At 38.3% G+C, this 19,392-nt stretch overlaps 1 protein-coding gene across 6 annotated transcripts in view; it reads left to right on the forward strand.

The window, feature by feature from the left end:
- The first annotated feature begins 1,091 nt into the window (after positions 1 to 1,091).
- Positions 1,092 to 19,392, forward strand: part of MED14 (mediator complex subunit 14) — a 40,095-nt gene continuing 21,794 nt past the window's right edge. For 3 of the 6 annotated variants that reach the window (XM_022081586.2, XM_022081588.2, XM_022081591.2), the window contains exons 1-12: positions 1,476 to 1,579; positions 2,570 to 2,737; positions 5,586 to 5,718; positions 7,065 to 7,238; positions 8,055 to 8,180; positions 9,311 to 9,443; positions 10,489 to 10,625; positions 12,511 to 12,614; positions 12,785 to 12,902; positions 14,578 to 14,719; positions 16,001 to 16,205; positions 18,534 to 18,693. In XM_022081586.2, coding sequence (XP_021937278.1) covers positions 2,589 to 2,737; positions 5,586 to 5,718; positions 7,065 to 7,238; positions 8,055 to 8,180; positions 9,311 to 9,443; positions 10,489 to 10,625; positions 12,511 to 12,614; positions 12,785 to 12,902; positions 14,578 to 14,719; positions 16,001 to 16,205; positions 18,534 to 18,693 — 1,581 coding nt within the window. In that variant the 5' untranslated portion in view covers positions 1,476 to 1,579; positions 2,570 to 2,588. Of the gene's footprint in view, positions 1,225 to 1,474; positions 1,580 to 2,569; positions 2,738 to 5,585; positions 5,719 to 7,064; positions 7,239 to 8,054; positions 8,181 to 9,310; positions 9,444 to 10,488; positions 10,626 to 12,510; positions 12,615 to 12,784; positions 12,903 to 14,577; positions 14,720 to 16,000; positions 16,206 to 18,533; positions 18,694 to 19,392 lie in introns of those variants that run through there. The other 3 variants (XM_022081587.2, XM_022081590.2, XM_022081589.2) reach the window with 3 other exon arrangements.

The raw sequence follows: 19,392 nt of genomic DNA on the forward strand, positions 1-19,392 counted from the left end.
TAAGGATGCATTATAATATAAAATAGTTTTAAAAAACAACACCTGAAGATGATGTATTACATCGAAACATGTTGTGAAATGAATGAAAGCGCTCTAATGTAACATCCTTATAGTGATGAATGGTGCAAATTTTAACATTTAAATTTTAACATCCAAATATAGTTTTGTGTATTGACCTGAATTTTATTACATATTTTAATCAAAAACACAAACATGACGCATGTAAATCTTAAACTAAAAATTTGTAATTTACAAGTTGTTCATTTGTATATCAGCAACTTTGAAAGCTTTTACTGTGTTTCTGTCTAATGTTTCTTCTAATCCTACCACTTAGGTAATTTGACTGACTTGTGCCAGCCTGCTGTGGGTAAAGGAATCCACCTTGTATGCAAAGGTTAAGGCCCTATTTCAATTTCTAGGCACAGCTACATGTGTTATACCCCATTTTCACAAATGAGGCTCTGTCAATGATTATACAACTATTGTATATAGTGGAAGAAATGTTGATACCTAATTAATACATTACATACAGAATTTTGTGATCATAGGATTAAGAATTTCAGAGCCTGTGAGGCTACACTTCGGCACTGATCTAATTGCTTCTTCTGCAAAAAGAATCAAATTTGTACCCAAACAAGTTGAAATGTGAAAGATTTTAAGGCTGTTGGTATGGTTGATTAAGGTATGTAAAGCCAGTATCAAAAATTCCTGGTCAACAGATCTAACCACATTCACACTTATATTTTCACAAATTGTGAATAGGAATCTATTTGAAGCAATATGTCAAACTTGGCACTTGTGCAGTAATTCAAAACAAAAGGCAATCAGGTAGACTCTTCATAATTCACTCTGTTAATAAGTGCTTTGTATAAAAATTCGAAACATTGTACAGTCCCAAAAGAGAATTATCTTTTGTTAAAGGAATGTTGCTACAGAGAGGTCTACTGAAATTTAGGACATAGGTAAAATTGTGAAATGTGGTTTACTGGTCAGGGTGCTCTGTGAGTCTAGAAGCAACTATATTTACAACACAAATTCCTTCAGGTGAAAAGCCGGAAGTTACTGTCCTCTCAGTTGTCAGTGATAGATGAAAACAAAACCACCATCTGTACCAGGATAGTTACTATAGTTGTGTGAAGGTAGCAGAGGCTTTGTTTGACAAGAAAACGTAAACTTTTTTTGCAGTTTGAGTCAATAGAACTTCCTTCTGGTTTGATATGAAAGGTAAGTTCACATTTTTGAGGAAAAATGACATCATGCAGGACTGAAAGTACAAGAAATGATTGTCTTATCCATAGTGCAAAATAGATGGTACTGGAAAGGACAGGAAAACTGTAAGATGATATTGAGGCAGGTAGTGCACATTTAGTGCTGTGGTGAGTAAAGTTAAGCATGGTGTCAGTCATTACAACATATCAACTGGGGAATTACATCGATCGAAGATTGTTCACGACCATGTGTGCTAAGAATCACGTATACGGTTTAGTAATCTGTGCTCTGTATACTCCGGAACATGGCGGTTCTGTGAAGTATACAAATTACGCCGTGGTTTAGTGTGTACTTTTAATGGATTAGAAAGGTAATAAAAGTGTTATTATAATGATTTACATTTATTTTATTTGTTAAAATTATACTCATGAAAATACAGTTTATTGTTATATTTTGCTTTGATGACCCATCTTTCACTAAATTGCAGCTAGTATCTGTATACAGCGATTTTAAAAATGGCATGACAGTACAAGCACAATAGCAATTGAATGAGCTCCTTCAAGTTTCCAGGTTGGACAGAAACAAGGATTACCAGAATTGGAATTGTTAACCATTACCTTATATTAAACTACTGATGATCTCTCTGATTAAAAAATTCAGGCATGTCGCCAAATTACTTTCGGCCCCCAATTTCTTAAATCAATTAACAGAATTATAAATATCACCATCAGTAGGTTTCATACAAAATTAATAATAAAAATAAAAAGAAGCACCCATAAAGAACGTGTTGAAGGAAGGAGCTCTGATTGGATTGGGTTCCCCAGCCCATAGGAAGGAAAAGATAAGAAGAATTTTATTTCGTAATGTATGTTGTTTAAGGTGAGCTAGGCATAATACTGGGAATGATGATAATGCATTTCGTCAGAAAATTGTATAATTTGTGAGGCCAGTATTTCAGTGTTTTTATTTATTTTTAACCTAGATTGTGAACAGTTCATCTGATCTGTAAAGGCAAAAGCTCTTGCCCCTCATGTTTAACTAAGCACCACTATGAGAAAGTGCTGCCTCCATTCTTAACATTAGCATTAGATTGAAGTGAGTGGTTAACTTCATATATTGGTCATTTTGAACCCTTGTGTCCATTGGTTAGAGGCTTGGTGGGCCCTACAGTTAGTCTGGATGTTGTGGTAAAGAGAAAAATCGTGCTGTACAAAAATTTTGCCTTTGTTATCCATCCTGTACCCTAATCATTCTTTATTTTCTGAGTTATTCCAGGTTTTTATCTGAACAAAATGTATATGCTTTGTTCTGATAGTATAAAACAAAACTAAGTCTGACATTAAACATTCTCCTGTTCAAGAATTAAACAAGCAATAGGGATGGCTCCTGTTCCGCTGGAAGGTCATCAGACTCCTGCTGGAAATAATGTTCCTCAGGAAGGGTCTAGAGGTGGCACAATATCTCTTACAGTGTTAATTGACTTCATCATTCAACGGACGTATCATGAGCTGACAGTTTTGGCAGAACTGTGAGTAAATAGTTGTAACAAGACTAGTTTCTTACCACCTTTTCATTCTGAATGCTTCTTGCTGACATAAAAGGGTACATTGTATTGCACAAATTCTGTGCAAGCACTACCATAAGTATCATCCGTATTTAACATAGCAATAGATTGTAGATAATGTACTTTTGAACCTAAGATTTATACACTAACTCTTACCTATTTATTTTCTTTTACCACTCAGTGTATTTATGGGTTTCAAGTGATTCTCGGAACAAACGATTATTTTCATAAACGTTGTTAACCAGTTGATCTTTATAATTGACAAATGTGATTTATCTTCTATATTTTTTATATATAAAAATTTGTGATTCCTCGTTGTCGTTAATAAATTACGTCATCAACAATGCTGAGTATAAACAAACTCGGCATTGTTGTGGAACACGACAATGCCGAGTACAACACAACAATGCCGAGTTTAGTGTCTTACTCAAGATTTTAAAACGCAACCAACCCCCCCGAAAGGGGGTTGGTTGCTTTTTAAACACTTGATCAAGCTCCCCCGAAAGGGGGTTGGTCAAGTGTTTTAACCCTCCATTCGGGGGGTTTAGTTTAGTTTCTTACACAAGATTTTAAAAAATCAACCAACCCCTTCGGGGGGGTTGGTTGCTTTTTAAATACTTGATCAAGCTCCCCCGAAAGGGGGTTGGTCAAGTGTTTTAACCCTCCATTCGGGGGGTTTAGTTTAGTTTCTTACACAAGATTTTAAAAAATCAACCAACCCCTTCGGGGGGGTTGGTTGCTTTTTAAATACTTGATCAAGCTCCCCCGAAAGGGGGTTGGTCAAGTGTTTTAACCCTCCATTCGGGGGGGGTTTAGTTTAGTTTCTTACACAAAATTTTAAAACGCAACCAACCAACCCCCGAAGGAGTTCGTTGCTTTTTAAAAACTTGACCAACCCCTCCGAGGAGCTCCGAAAGGAGCGTTCTGCCCTAGTTTGAGAAAAGAACTGAATTTTTAAATATTATTTAGAAACGCTTCTTCATTTCTAACTTTTCAGTTCATGTGTTATTGAAATCTTCATTAAGCAATGCAAATTCATTATCATTTAACACAATGCAAGTTTGATCCATGGTGGTATATTGGACTCATACATATGGTCATGGGTTCATATCCTAAATGAGTCAACATTTCATGTTGTTTCATGTAGCAGCCATGTTGTTATTTCACATTGTACACAGAATTACTGTGCCAGAGAGGTGTATTTTTTAAAGATCGATGTCCTTAGTGGCGTTAGTGTTATTCTCATCCACCTCACAAAATTGTGCAATTGCTGAAAGGACATCACTGAATAAATTTGTTCACTTCAAAGAATTCCTTGATTGGATATTGTGATTTCAATGATCTGTCATTTGTTTAAGCTTTCCATTTTGACAGCACATAATCCCCATATATATTTTTAAAATGGTGGATAGTAGCTCTTGAATCCTCTTGCACTTTGGTCTCTGAACAGAGGAGAGCAAATCTCTGTCGAGAATGAGTGGGATACTGTGGGTATTGCATTTAACATGATCCATAAACTTGACTCCCATTTTTCAACCCATATCTGTACAAATATGTATCATAGATGTTTTAGAACAAACAAAATCCTGATTCAGTATCTGACCTTGTAGAATAAATGTAATATTAATTCACTTCACTGTAAGAACACATAATATTGCATTTAAATTAACATGGACATATACTTTTTTGATAAAGGTGAACGTTTTTGTGAGATGCCTGACCAATTTTCTTGATGTTATAAACAGTTAGGTCTTGTCATATGATCTGTTTCATGGAATGAACATTTTTTGCATCATGAATTCTCTTTTACCATGAATCCATGGAGCAGAGTGTGTTTTGAGAAGCTATAGTTCACTCAGCTAGTTAAGAAATTCTCCATCCTTTGTGGAACTCTGAGGTTCGTTACTTTTCTTTACAACATCCCACCACTGGTCCCTATCCTGAGCCAGATGAATCCAATCCACACTCCCAAACTGAATTCCCTGGAATCAGTTTTAGTATTCTCCAGTCTTCTTCTAAATCTTCTGAATGGGTTCTTCCTTACCATGATTTACATTGAGATTGATTGTTTATGACCTGCTGGAGTATGAGTCGTTGCTAACAGAAGTTGGCCACATGCACTTTTTTATTAGCATTTGTATGTAATTATATTGTCCCGCGCCGTAGCCGCACGGTCTGAGGCATCATGCTTCGGACCGGTGATACAGAATGCGCGCTGGTTTGGGTCTCGGGGGAGAAGAAATTTTCTAACGAGATTTCGACCAGTGTATGGGACCGGTGCCAACCCAGCATCGTGAGGAAATTGGGGAGCTACAATGGGTAGCGTAATCCGGTCAGGAAAACTAGCAATGGCTGGGGGTTCGTCGTGCTGACCACACGTCATCCTATATCTGGTTGGATGATCGTTCACCTCTGCTTAGGCATGTGAATGTGAGGCCAGTAGCCAGCTAGTCGGCTTTGGCTCTCTGGAGCTGTTACGCCACGGATTTAATTTTAATTTTAATGTAATTATATTTCTGTGTGTGCGCGCGCACGTGCACGCATAACTTGTTATACTCTACTGTTTTCTTTTATCAAAGATACTATTGATTTACATAACACTGTGCATGCACATAGAGGATGTGTATGGAAGTGGTTGAGAAATTGATTATTAATAAAGTGATGTGTGCCTAGCTGATCCGTACTTTGTTATGCTGGTTCTTTCCATGTGGTTATTAGTGGAAATGAAAAATCAAATATTTTATTTGTATAAAATACGTATACATGCTCTTGTAAGTATGTGGTATTTAACATGTTCTTTTTTATTTTTCAGCCTTCCTAGGAAGACTGATATGGAACGTAAGATTGAAATCTATAATTTTTCAGCAAGGACACGTCAGTTGTTTGTGAGGTTGTTAGCTCTAGTTAAATGGGCCAGCAGTATTACAAAAGTGGAGAGATCAACAGTAAGTACTGTATATATTGAGTTTGGACCATTATTTTTCATGACAGTTTTGGTTTGATATGGACGGTGCAGAGGACATTTAATTAAACCATTTATTTACATTGTTGATATGAGTATGTAAAGCTGTCCCACTATGCACCATGTAGGCACTTTGGGGGGGGGGAGGTATAGCTCCTACTCGTTCTTTACCTCGGCACTAGATGGGGGGGGTGAGTTGTCAGCATCACGCCCCAGCCGCACATTACCCCCGGGAAAGGACCCCGGTACCCATTGGATAGGAGGTTTGGTGGGCCCCAGAGCTGGTCTGGACGCAGAGTGTAGAGGAAAAATCCTCTGCCCCCGTCAGGGATCAAACCCTGGCCGTCCAGTCCATAGCCAGTCAGTGTACTGACTGAGTTATCCTGGCTCATATTTGCATATAGTAAATATGTTATTTGTTTCTTATAAGATATTGTAGGTGCGTCATATTGTGATTTTATTTAAAATAGTATTAAAATGTATTAAAAATTGTCCGTCAATCACAATAAAGTAATATAAGATAATTAGATGGTTAAAATATTATCTTTTGTTCCGTATCGAGTACTCGATTTACATATGGAACATTCTCGACATGTTTCGGCTTTCATAGAGCCGTCATCAGGTGTATGTTGTAAACTCTTAATTCAATTACTAATTTTTAATTTTTAATTTTCTTATATTGATTTAATTTATGTTTCCTGCATTATCTTGATAATATATTCAGAAAATACTAGAGCAAGGAAGTGAAGATAAATACAGAGTGAGGAGATCACATGGAGTGAATTCCAAAAAATGCAAGAAATGATAACATTTTCCTGCTTTGTAAAAGATGAAACTAAATTATTTTATGTGCCTTGTAGGCATTGAAGGAATTTTTGCGCTGGAACCCTGCCATTAATTTTCCTAGACATATGCAAACACTCAAAATTAGTTTTATTGAGTGCTTTATGATTTAGAGTTCATATTTTAGTAAGTGCTCCAATTCTCATCTTGTATTATATTATCTTATATATTTATATGCCACGGTGGTCTAGTGGTTAGAACGCTGGCCTTGTAATCGTGGGGTCTCGGGTTCGATTCCCGGCGGTGCCAGAATTTATAACTTGTGTTGGGCAAGGCCGTGGTCTAGGCAACACAGAGTTTTCCTCCGGGGGCTTCTGTATGTACTAGTCACGTGACGTGAGACTGAAAGTTTTGGTTGGATGATCTTTGATAACATTTTATGGAAAGGGAATTGTATTACCTAGCAGCAGAATTATTTCTTGATTGAAGCCACACAGATGTCCGTCACTGACATAAAGCAGTGGCCAATTTTGTTTGTTATTTCAGCACATAATGGGATTTCTGGACAAACAGTCTCTGTTGTTTGTGGACACGGCAGATATGTTGGCTCGAATGGCAAGGGAAACCCTTGTTCATGCACGGTTGCCAAATTTCCACATCCCTGCAGCAGTTGAGGTTCTTACAACTGGTACATATTGTAGACTTCCTGCATGCATTAGGGTAAGTTGTTTTAAATTATATGTAGAGGATTATTACAGACTGCCTTTCAAAGTTATGTTGAGCAAAATACATTTATTTAAATTAAATATACAAGATCATTATAAACTGTCTTTGAAAGTTATATCCATTAAATCATCAGTAAGAACCTTTTATTTCCATTCAGTGAACTCTTGATTACAAGTTATTATTTGCTAGTTACATAAAGGTAAAAGAGAAGAAGAATAACAACAAACTTAATTGAATAAATGAAACAAATAAGAACAAAAATGTGTTGCAATAAATTCTAGAAAAATTCTGCTGTGGAACTTGCTCAAGTGAATCAGATCTTCATACACTTCGAGTCATTAGTGTGTTTTGGTTGCACAGTATACATGAGGGGCTTTCAGAATTTCAAATCTGGTATTTAAATTAATATGTGGTCTTAAAATCTTCTTCTTATTCTTGTAGCGTTATAATCCTATGTGGGTCTTAGCTTGTTCGACCAATTTTTTTCCATTCTGCCCTATCATTCACAATTCTTCTCCATCCCCTCTGTCCCATCGTCTTCACATCCTCCTCCACGTCATCTATCCATCGTTTCCATGGTCTCCCTCTCATCCTTCTCATGGTCTTAAAATATTTTACAAAATATTTTCACATTCAGGTTTTAAGTCATCAGATAATGGAACTATAATTAATTTGTGGCACATGTGATTACTTTTGAGATAGTACGTTTGCTTTTATGAAAAAATTTATTGAATACGCAGTACAAGGTAAATATATTATTTGTTTTACACATACTGTATGGGTTGTAGTGTGTATTTATTGCTGTTAAAGGAACGTATAGTACCTCCAGATCCCATAACTCCTTCAGAGAGAAGATCGACGTTATTGCGACTGAACCAAGTGATACAACATCGTCTTGTAACGGGAAATCTTCTTCCACAGATGAGGAACTTGAAGGTAACTAAACGCCACCAAAGCATTCAATTATGAACACTGTAATTTGGTGGTTTATGTTAGTATTAATGAAACAGCTACTTCTAAATGAAAGAAGGCATAAATCAGTAATATTTGTTACTGTTTTAGCATAAAATAGAAAAGAATTATTATACCATGAAGTTTAAAGTAAATATTTAGAGCGTAAAGTATGTGGATTTAGAGCAGATTATAAATGTATTCTCAATATTTAAATTTTTCTTTAAAATATACAACTACAAGTGAACAGACGTGGCACGTCATCATTATTCAAATCTTATATTAAATTCTGTCAATTGGGATTGAGGTTTAGTTACAGTGCGATGTGCAAGAGAGGTAAGAAGCAGTTATGTTCCATTGCAGCAAATGTGTTATTGTTATGGAATTTTTACTGATAGCAGTATGTATGTTTATGGTTGGTAAGAGTAAATACAGCGTGTTTCAAAAGTAGCTTTACAACCTGAGAGCGAGATATTGGTGAACTTATGGGAGAAACACATAATTTCGGACGCACGTACACTCGATCTTTAACAAATCCCCACAAGAAAAAATCTAAAGGTGTTTGATCTGGGGAACGAGGTGGCCGTGCTATTTGTGCGGCCCGACCAATCCACCGACCTGGGAAACGGTTGTTGAGGTACTCGTACTTCTCCGAGGTAATGATGGGGCGCGCCGTCTTGCCGGAAGTGAACGCGTCCTTCCCGGTCATCTTCGTGAAGTTGAGGAATGAGGAACTGTTGGAGCATGTCCAGATACACAATGCCGGTAATGGCCTTCTCCGTGAAAAAGAAGGGGCCGTACAATTTATCTTTGCTGGGGGCGCAAAACACATTACCTTTTCGGTACTACAGTTTATGTGCATGAAACTTGATGTGTTTGGCTGAATTTGTGCATTTAAAAATAATGCGCACGTCTTTTAAATAAATTTATATTCTCCTGCGAAGTTGTAAAGCTACTTTTGAAACACGGTGTATGTATGTAATTTGTAGACTATGATTTTATGTGTTTGTGATTTGGGAGAGCATGTACTGGATTCTGTAGGAAGCCATTTCATGAAGATGACTACTTTGTCTATGTAGTTATATTTTGATAAATATAATTTTATTTTTCATTAGATCGAGAGTGGTCGAGTCACATTTACTGTGGAACACGAATTTGAAGTTTCTCTTACTGTAATGGGTGATGGACCAAATATTCCATGGAGATTGTTGGATATTGATATTCTTGTTGAAGATAAAGAAACTGGTGGTATGATATTTATTTTGTCTAATATTTGCTTGAATTTTTCTACGTGCATTTACTTACAAAGTAAAACACGTAATGTTCAACCATAAATAAAAATATTGAACTATGTAGGACACACCCTTTTATGGAGTCTTTGACTTCACATGACAAGATAGTTTGTGTTAGTTAATGAACCTGGGAGTTGTCTCAAATGGAGATCCTCGTAGGGTCATTCTTGATGAATACCCTGTTTATGAAAACTCATCATTATAATACACAGCCACACGAGACAAATTTATATTAGATTGGGTAATAGGAAGTAATTAACATGTTTTACGGAGTGGTTATGAAAGGGAGGATTGAATGTTTCTGGATTCCGTAGTAGTTTCTAAGTTGAAGGCTACCTAACTATTGCGCATCTAGAATAGTAGGGTTGCAGTTAAAAACTAAAATTTTACAAGGCTGCAGTTTTAAGTTCTGTACTTTCTATAAACGTCTAGAGTCTTAAAAGAATTTAACTGATACCTAGCCGAAAGGAAAGAATGTAGATGTTGTCTTATTATACTGTGTTAATAGCCACTCCGCTGAGGTAGGTTGTGTCGCGTTCAGATGGGAGAGTGCAGAGGGGGCTCTTAACTTTTTTGTTTTATCTCCAGTCCTTTTACCGTTTTCACTCTTCATCTGTTTAATTTCTGTAATTGTTTCTTTCGCCTTTACCGTTGTTTGCGTGCTGAATGCCTACCACGTCATCTCCGTATTCAGCTTGTCATGCTCACCCCTGATTTGCCGTGTCTTTTCGTTTGCTTCGAAAACAATTTTACTTTCAGGTTTGTACATATCGTAGGGGTCAGGGCACAGCATATTTATGAAACTTCTGTCTCTGGATTTGATACATTTGTTGAATGACTCGAAATAAGATGACTAAGAAGGAAAAAATCTATTTAATTTCTGTATAGACTCAATTAGATTTTCAGTGGTTTTGTTTGAACTTGAACTTGGGTCTTTGCAAAGGGATGTGGTAGAATAATGTGTGCAAGAGTTAAGAAATTTCCTGTATTTTTTCTTTCAGATGGTAAAGCATTGGTTCATTCTCTTCAGGTGCAGTACATCCATCAAGTAATCCAATCAAGGCTGGTTGATAATCCTCAGCCTCTTACTGAAGTCTACAATTGTCTGCACTTTTTCTGTCAGAGTCTTCAACTGGAGGTATGAATTTGGAAGCAGATGAAATTTAAGCTTACCTTTGTCTATTGATGAGTACGGTGCGGTAAACGAAGGTTTCAAAATTACCCCCCCCCCCTCCTTATTCAGTGAATAATATGTTCCTTATTTGGGATATGTGATTTAAATTCCAGCAACCTGCTATCGATGGCCACGGTGGTCTAGCGGTTAGAACGATGGCCTTGTAATCCTGGGGTCTCGGGTTCGATTCCCGGCGGTGCCCGAATTTATAACTTGTGTTGGGCAAGATCGTGGTCTAGGCAACACGGAGTTTTCCTCTGGGGGCTTCCCCGGTTTCTCCGTGGCATCCCAACAATTACTCCATTCACACACAGAAGAAGGCAATGGCAAACCACTTCTGGATCATCTGCCAAGAACGTATATGAACAGGTCCCAGTCTGAGAAAAGGATGGAAGGATCCTGTTCATATGGACCTGTCGTCACACAGAACACTAAATAATAATAAGATGAGGTGGTCTAGCGGTTAGAACGCTGGCCTTGTAATCCTGGGGTCTCGGGTTCGATTCCCGGCGGTGCCCGAATTTATAACTTGTGTTGGGCAAGATCGTGGTCTAGGCAACACGGAGTTTTCCTCTGGGGGCTTCCCCGGTTTCTCCGTGGCATCCCAACAATTACTCCATTCACACACAGAAGAAGGCAATGGCAAACCACTTCTGGATCATCTGCCAAGAACGTATATGAACAGGTCCCAGTCCGAGAAAAGGATGGAAGGATCCTGTTCATATGGACCTGTCGTCAGACAGAATACTAAAATAATAATAACCTGCTATCCTGTTTGGTTAAATTTGTGCATTTAAAAATATTGCGCACGTCTTTTAAATAAATTTATATTTTCCTGCGAAGTTGTAAAGCTACTTTTGAAACACGGTGTACAGAGATCTTTGATGACTAACTCAGGGTACAACTCCGTTATGTGTGCTCATTGCATTGGTTGCCGTGAGTCACTGCCGGTCAGCAGCGATGATAAGAAGATGTATTATGTTACCTTGCGACATTCATGTATGACTCGGTGTTTGAATTACGCTTTGTGTAGGATGTGGATAGGTTTACACTTGTACAACATTTGGAGTTTCATGTGAATCCTTTGTGACGTGTAAGTTCAGATGGAAGTTGTAATGGATTTCAGTTCCCAACTATTTATAAACTATTTATGAGGTTGTCAGTCAAGTTAGAACAACAGGTGTGATAGTAGGAAACCAAAATGTTAGTGTTTAGTGCTAGCAGAAGAAAAGTTGGATGAAACCAGAGACTGGCTGAACCAGTTGGTCCGCAAGTCTCATAAATGCCTTACCACAGAAATGAGAGTATTAGAAGGGAACGCAACAGCCACCACAAAATTACTGAAATGATGGAACGAAATAAAACAATATTTGTGTATAAAGTGAAGCTTTCGCGGCAAACGAAGTTGATGAAAGACTCTCGGGCAACAAGCCGCTTCAGGTCGCTGAATGGTGAATGAACCATTTCTTCCGCCAACGTTTCGAGAGCCTTCTCTGCTCTCCTCAGGGCAGCTGGGAAACGAAACGTCCTATGTTTTGTTTCGCAGCTTCCCAAAGGATGAGAGCAGAGATGATAGTGATGTTGAATTGTAAAGGATGTGGAAGGAGGCAGCCATTACTGATATTATATAACCTCTGGATTTGAAGCAGAGGCATTAAGTAACCTTAGAATCGTTGTTTATAAAGTACTGATTTATACATTCTTGCTTTTGTTGTGTGTGGTATATCAGTTATTGTTTACTTGTTTGTTTCTGAAAGTGCCCCTTAATTATGCCTTGTTGTTATATTTGGTTTTGGTTTATAATAGTTGAAAGAGCATCCAGTGAAACTTTGACTCTTCTTGTGTGCAGGTGCTGTATTCGCAGACACTTCGTCTGTGCAGAGATCGTTTGGATGATCACATCCATGTCGATGAGTATACTCCAGGGAAATGCCTGTCTATATCATATTGGAGGTGATAATAAAATATTTATTAGTTCTGTTGTAACGTGGATAGTACAAAAATTGAAAAGTACTATTAACCTTTTTTATTTCCCTTTGAACACTATGGATGTCCATGCCTTTTGTTCGCATTTGACTTCGTGTTCCACTTTAATAAAAATCTATTTGTACTTTCCATTTCAGGGAATTAACTTGTAAGGATCCAAAGTCAGAGCTGGGATATCGGCTGACAGTGCAAGTAGATACTCATGACCCAGCCCGGCCGCTGACCGTTGTCCATGTCCCATCACTTGGCAATAAGGTATTTCAGAAGCAGCTTGTGTATGTTGTAGTCTGAGTGACAGTAAACATTAAATTATGGTAAATTAACAGCTTTCAGTTTTGATCCATTGAAAGAACTGAAGAATGTTTTGTGTAAAACTTTCGTCTTTAATAAGAACGATGCTTAATGTCATGAATGTCTTCTTCTTATTGGGATTATAACCATGAAATGCTAAAGCATATTCAGAAGTACATATAAGAGAATTTAACAATTTCATATGATTTTTAGTGTTCTCTTACGACATTGTGATAGTTTAATCTAAGTACAGTGAAACCTCGATGCATCGTTTTCGGCGGGGGTGGGAAATAAAAACGATGAATGCGGGAAAACGATAGATGCGGGAAAACATTAAAAATTTTAAAAAAACAATGTTTCTCTTTCAAAGTTACTTCTTTTTACCAAAAAAGTCTTTAATGGACAACTGGTTTGTTGAAACTTTACGTTTTAGACCAAACAGAGCACTTTCCACGTTCAAAATGTTTTCTTCGTCACGTTCACTAATATTATGCGCATAAAAGAACGACTTCACTTTCGCCAATGCAGCGTGTGCTTCGGCAAAACTCGGCAAAGCTTCGGGCTCGCATTCGTCGTCTTCCTCTTCCTCACCGCTCCAACCCCCTTTGCGGACAATAACAGGAAGAATGGAAATACTATTACTGCCGAACTCAACGAAACGTAGCTGTAGAAGACACTGAACCGCTGGAAACGAGATGAACCAGAAGAATGAAAAGTGCCGCCAGCCTTTCCTTTGTACTTGTAATAAAAGCATTTGTGAAGAAATTCACACTGCACATGCCATCTGGCATCGCTGGAACGAAATATGAGTGTACCCTAATTAAAATCGTAAAATTTCTGACAATGAGCACCACCATTCACTCCAACTATCACCCCTGCACCGCTGACCCTCATTCCAAAAGAATGTGCTGGTTGGGCGACATAACAGGTTACCGCTACTGTGTATTCCAAAAACATTGTGCGTCTTTCGGTATTAATTTATCTCTAAACCCAGCATTTTAAATTCTCAGAAACGATCATTGCGGGAAAATTGTGGGCCGGGACTAAGATTTTTGAACGATCGATGCGATAAAACGATAGTTCGAGGAACGATAGAAGCGGGAAAATGTAACATTATTTTATATGGGATGTATTCAGGACCGAACAAAACGGACGATGCATCCGGGAAAACGATAGTTCCGGGAACGATGGATAGAGGTTTCACTGTATTTATTTTCTCCCAGTAAATTAGTATAACTAGCATAGACCAGAAGCTGATGTATCTCATTTAGTTCCAATCTCTCGTGTCGTAGACCTACTCTAAATAGTACTTGAAAAGATGAAGCATTCTCGTGAAGATGGCTGTCTTCTGGGTGGCAACACCATGTAGTCTGGTAGAACTTTACGAACATTTCAGAGGTACTTGCTGCCACCATCATCAGGGCGATGAGGAACCCTAATGAAATGGTGGTAAACTTCTACCAGACGATATATGGCAATACAACCCAGAAGATAATCACCTTCAGAACATTTTTGTTCTTCCTGTTAATTCGAAGTTCATTGTACTTTACAGTTAATTAATCCTTTTCCTCTTCTCACGCCCTTCACCAGTTTTTGACTACAATTTTCTGATGTGCAAATTCTATTTTTTATTTGACAGGAATGTGAAATTGCTGATAGGGCCATAAGAACTGATTTGTTATCTATGGAGCGTCTTCTGGTGCATACGATATATGTTCGGACACGGAGTCGTCTCACAGAATTGAAGCAAGAAGTGCAAACTATGATGAAGGATGTGGAATGTAAGTAAATGCAATGGACGGGGATCAGGTGAAGTGGGATGTGAAGTAATCGTTCCTATTTTTAATCGGCATATTTGGAATTACTGCACAACAGTGCCAAGATGTGGTGTATGCTCTCAAGCTGTGGAAAGTATGATTTTGTGGCACGTTTCTTGTTCCACACGTAACTGTTGAATTTGAGACCCATTCCATCAAACATATGTAGTACTTGGAATGTTGTAGAGATTCTCTGAAATGTGTGTGGTATTCACTTGCAAGCATTGATGTAATAGATCTACTTTTTATTATACTTCTTCTTTTTCCTGTTTAACCATGTTTGTACATTTTCCGGTACCGTTTACGGGTCCCCAACTTTTTAGTTGACTTGATCTATGGACGTTCGGTAGGACTCCTTGGACGAGGGATCGGCCTGTCGCAAGGCCTCTACCTGTACACAGGACAACACAACACAGAAAAACATCCATGGCTTGAGTGGGATTCGAACCCACGGTCCCCGCGACCAAGGGGCACAAGGCCCACGCCTCAGACCGCGCGGCCACTGTGACCCCGTTTTTTATTATACAAGAAACAATAAGCAGTAATGTGTGTTTGGACATGCTAGAATATTAGGCTTTTCCACAGCTTGAGGGGCGTGCTTTTATATCATGTGGATTCATCTTGTATGGCGCAACAGCCCGAAGTCGAGCCTTGGCCTCCTCCCATGTGGGAGGTTTAAATATCTTTGAAGCGTAGCGAGTGACAAGCCCACTGCCTCGGCTCAATTTCTACTAAATCCTGATTTGTCTGCTAGAGCCATCTAGAAGTGAATCAGGAGAGACACGGGTGAGAAATGGCCGCTGAATTCTGCTTACGAATCATCTCGTTCATGCTCGTAAGGTTCCTCTACATGCCATGAATCTACGACTTGGGACTGCCAGATTTGCTTCCCCTCCGAAGGAAGCTACAGATTTTTATCACCCTTTAAAATCGATTGACCTCGGCTGGATTTGAACCCGCGACCATATGTGGATTATATTTGTATATATTCATGTAGCTGAGAAACGGGAGGTTCGTCAGTGCTTGTAGTATTTTTATTGGTGGCAAAGATGGTCCAGAATTTATTTGTTACTGGTGACTTTCAGATGGAAAATTTGAATGATTGTAAAGAAGCCTTGAATGATTTGTTGGCTTTTTCCTTCACACTGGGCAACTTTCAGCTTATATTAGGTTCGAGACAGGACGACTAATGATGTGGGTTATTTTTGTTTTAGAACTTTTATCAATGAAGACTTGCTTTTTCAGGCCATCTGCAAGGTTCTCCTGCTATCTTGTCAGTTCCAGTTCTTCAGCCGTGCCTGCGGGCTGAACAGTTGCTTGTCACTGTGGACACACACACTGGAATGTTACAGTGCCATGTACCGCAGTATGAGGCTCCTCTTATACCTGAATTGCAAACAGCTCTAAATGGAGATCATTCCCGCCTTCCTACATTGGTGTCTGAACTTCGGTATGGCTTGTAAAATATGTAGTTAAATTTAGAAAACATTGCTTATGTGTGCTGTTGTATAAATTCTTAAATTTATGAACAATCGAATTTTGTAAGGGGTACCACCGATCCCCTTTCCGACAGAGATCGGGTATGGATGAGACCGGGTACAGCAGATACTGGATACGGCCGAGACCTGGTCTGGGAGGGAGCGGGGCTGGCAGAGGGAATGGGTGTGAAGAAATTTAAAAAAAAAAATTCAAAATTTTCGAAAAATCAAAAAATGTAGGAAAATGTCCAAAAAGCGCACAGAACTAAATTTTTTTGAAAAATTCCGACTTAAAATTTTGTTTCGAAAATTTCGATTTTTTTTTTATTTTCGTTTTTTATGACATTTATAACCATTTCTAAATTTTTGACATTTTCGAATTTTGAAAGGGGTACCATCAACACCCAGTCCGGTAGAGATTGGGTCCGTCAGAGACCAAGAACGGGTGAGGAAGAGACAATGTACGGCAAAGACCGGACACGGCCGAGACCGGGTTAGGTAGAGAGCGGGTCCAGCAGAGAGCATGATTGGGAAGAAGTTTTAGAAAAATATTCAATTTTTTCAAAATTCTCGAAAAATGTAGGGAAATGTCCAAAAAGGGCACAAAACAAATGTTTTGAAAAATTCTGACTTCAATTTTTTTTCGAAAATTTCGAAAAAGTTTAGTTATTTTCGATTTTTATGACATTTATAGCCATTTCTAAATTTTTGAAAATTTTTAGAATTTTGAATGGGGTACTATCGACACCCGGTCCGGAAGAATGGGTGCAGAAGAGACCTGGTGAGGTAGTGAACTGGTAGGGGTGAAGCGGGTCCAGCGGAGAGCATGAATGGGAAGAAGTTTTAGAAAAATATTCAATTTTTTTCAAAATTTTCGAAAAATGTAGGAAAATGTCCAAAAAGCGCACAAAACTTTAAGTCCTATTGATGTTGGGTACATTGATATGTGTCAGTCTCTATTTATGAGTTATGTAATAAAACATTACTACTTTTCAGACTGCAGAGAAATCATTGTTGGAAAACTGAATTTTGATCGTGTGAGAGATTTCTTCTGGTTTTTGTATCCAGCAGATGTGACTCGGATTTACTTCTTTGCCAGCATTCTTTTGTAATCCTTATGTTGTCCACAAATTCAATCAAAGAGTCTATATTGCTGCCACATGTAACCCTTTGAGGCCAAATTTCTTCTAAATAAAATTTGAGATTTCAGTCCATACTGCAAACAAAACGCGACACATCACCATTACAAAGATCATCTGCTTAATTGCTGTTTAAGGAAATATAGCTGTTAGTGCTGACAAACAAAGAATATTAATACAAAATACAGAGTTGTTGATTGTTAAAGCAGGTAGAACGTACAGTTACTGCTGGGTTTTAAGGGGTTAAAGTATGAAGTCCCACAAGGCTTTAAACTTGCATAAATGTCTTTATTTTTTGATTGAATGTAAATTATCAGTAAGATAATTATTTCAGAACTGTGGAATATATAGACATTTAATTAATTAATTAGTAAATTATTGCAGTATAATGGTGACACTGGGTGTGGCAGGGGAAACGCATGATTTTCAAATAACAATAACCCAGTTGATTTTCAAGTTAAAAAAAATTAATTGCACAAAAAGAAAGGTTTTACAATGCAGTTTTTGTTGAACACTTTTGAATTACTTCTGAAAAATAACATCCGTCAAGTGACGCCCTTCCTTCTGTACGCACTCTTGCAGCCTCTCCTCAAAATTCTGCATTGCTCTTCCCAACATTTCTTCCCCCACAGTAGCGATGTCCTGGTGAATAGAATCTTTCAGTTCCTGGATGTTGCGTGGTTTGTTTTTGTAGACCTTTTATTTGAGGTAACCCCACAAAAAATAGTCATATGGACAGATCAGGGGAGCGAGGCGGCCAAGGGATATCACCGAAATGGGAGATGAACGGCAATTATGGATTCACCACTTTTGATATAATTTTCAACGACAAACACCCGATGCTCGCGGGTCCACGGTGCCATGGCTACTGAAACTGCATCATCTAAGCTGTCTACTAGCAAGGGGCGGAAATCCCCCACCCTCCTCCTTGCCGAGTACTAGCCATTCGAAAAACATGCGTTTCCTTGGCCATACCCAGTATGAAATAAATTTAATTGTTTGATTCTTGAAAACAGTTTTTATTTTTCCATTTGGTTAATTGCAGATTTTTCTTGTAAAAGTTTTTTAACTTTTTATTTGCCCATCAGATCAATTTCAGTTTTCAACTTGGTCTGTCTAGTATCTGATTTTATTATCTGTTCATATGCAAAATACTTGCAGGTATTGGATAACGCAGCGGCGATGTGAGAAAACTCTTCAACATCTTCCTGCCACACCCCATGAGAGGTTACCATTGTTGCATCATCCAGATCATCCAATGTCTAAAATTGGGCGACATCGTATGTTTGTAAGGCTTCATAAACATCCCAATGTTATTTTGGTAAGAGATGTTAATTTATTAACTACAATGTTTGCATATTTTGTGATGATGAAAGTAAAAACTAAGTAAAGCTGTCCCACTATGCACCATGTAGGCGCTTCAGTGGAGAGTTACTCGAGTCATTTAAAAGAAGACTTCGAGTTACTTGTGTGCAGCAAGTGTGTCATGAGTCATGCAACAAATGTCTGGGTGATATTTAAGGTGGCCAGAGCTCTTACCTATGTAGCTGTAGCTTTTCATCACAAAGTTATCATACTAGCATATAATCGAGTCTTTTGAAGTTGAAAATAGATTACAGTGTTTTAGAGGTGCTTGCAGGGCAGCAAACACCTCTGTAATGTCAGTAAACTTGTGCTAGACTACACAGTGCAACAACCCAAAAGACGGCCATTTTCATGCTTGCCACTATGAGAACCTGAAATATCACTCCTTTGAAGGAGGTTTTCCCTTGAACTTTGTTCAGAACCAGTGCTGTACTCCAGTGGTCCCCAACGCAGTGCACGCGGGCGCCATGGCGCCCACCAAGGCTTTTTTTGGGTGCCCGTGTTGTTACGGAAAGAGGTTATACTGAATAATGAAGGCCGTTCAACCATGAACATTATAAAATCAAAGCAAAGATCTCGACTTACTGATGCCCATCTTGACGATTGTTTGCGAGCAGCAACATCATCCTACACTCCCAAATTTGAAAAACTGGCC

This window comes from Zootermopsis nevadensis, unplaced genomic scaffold, assembly GCF_977971745.1.
Source record: "Zootermopsis nevadensis isolate Lab colony 2312 unplaced genomic scaffold, Znev_1.0 Znev_ptg000024l, whole genome shotgun sequence".
NCBI lineage: Eukaryota > Metazoa > Arthropoda > Insecta > Blattodea > Termopsidae > Zootermopsis > Zootermopsis nevadensis.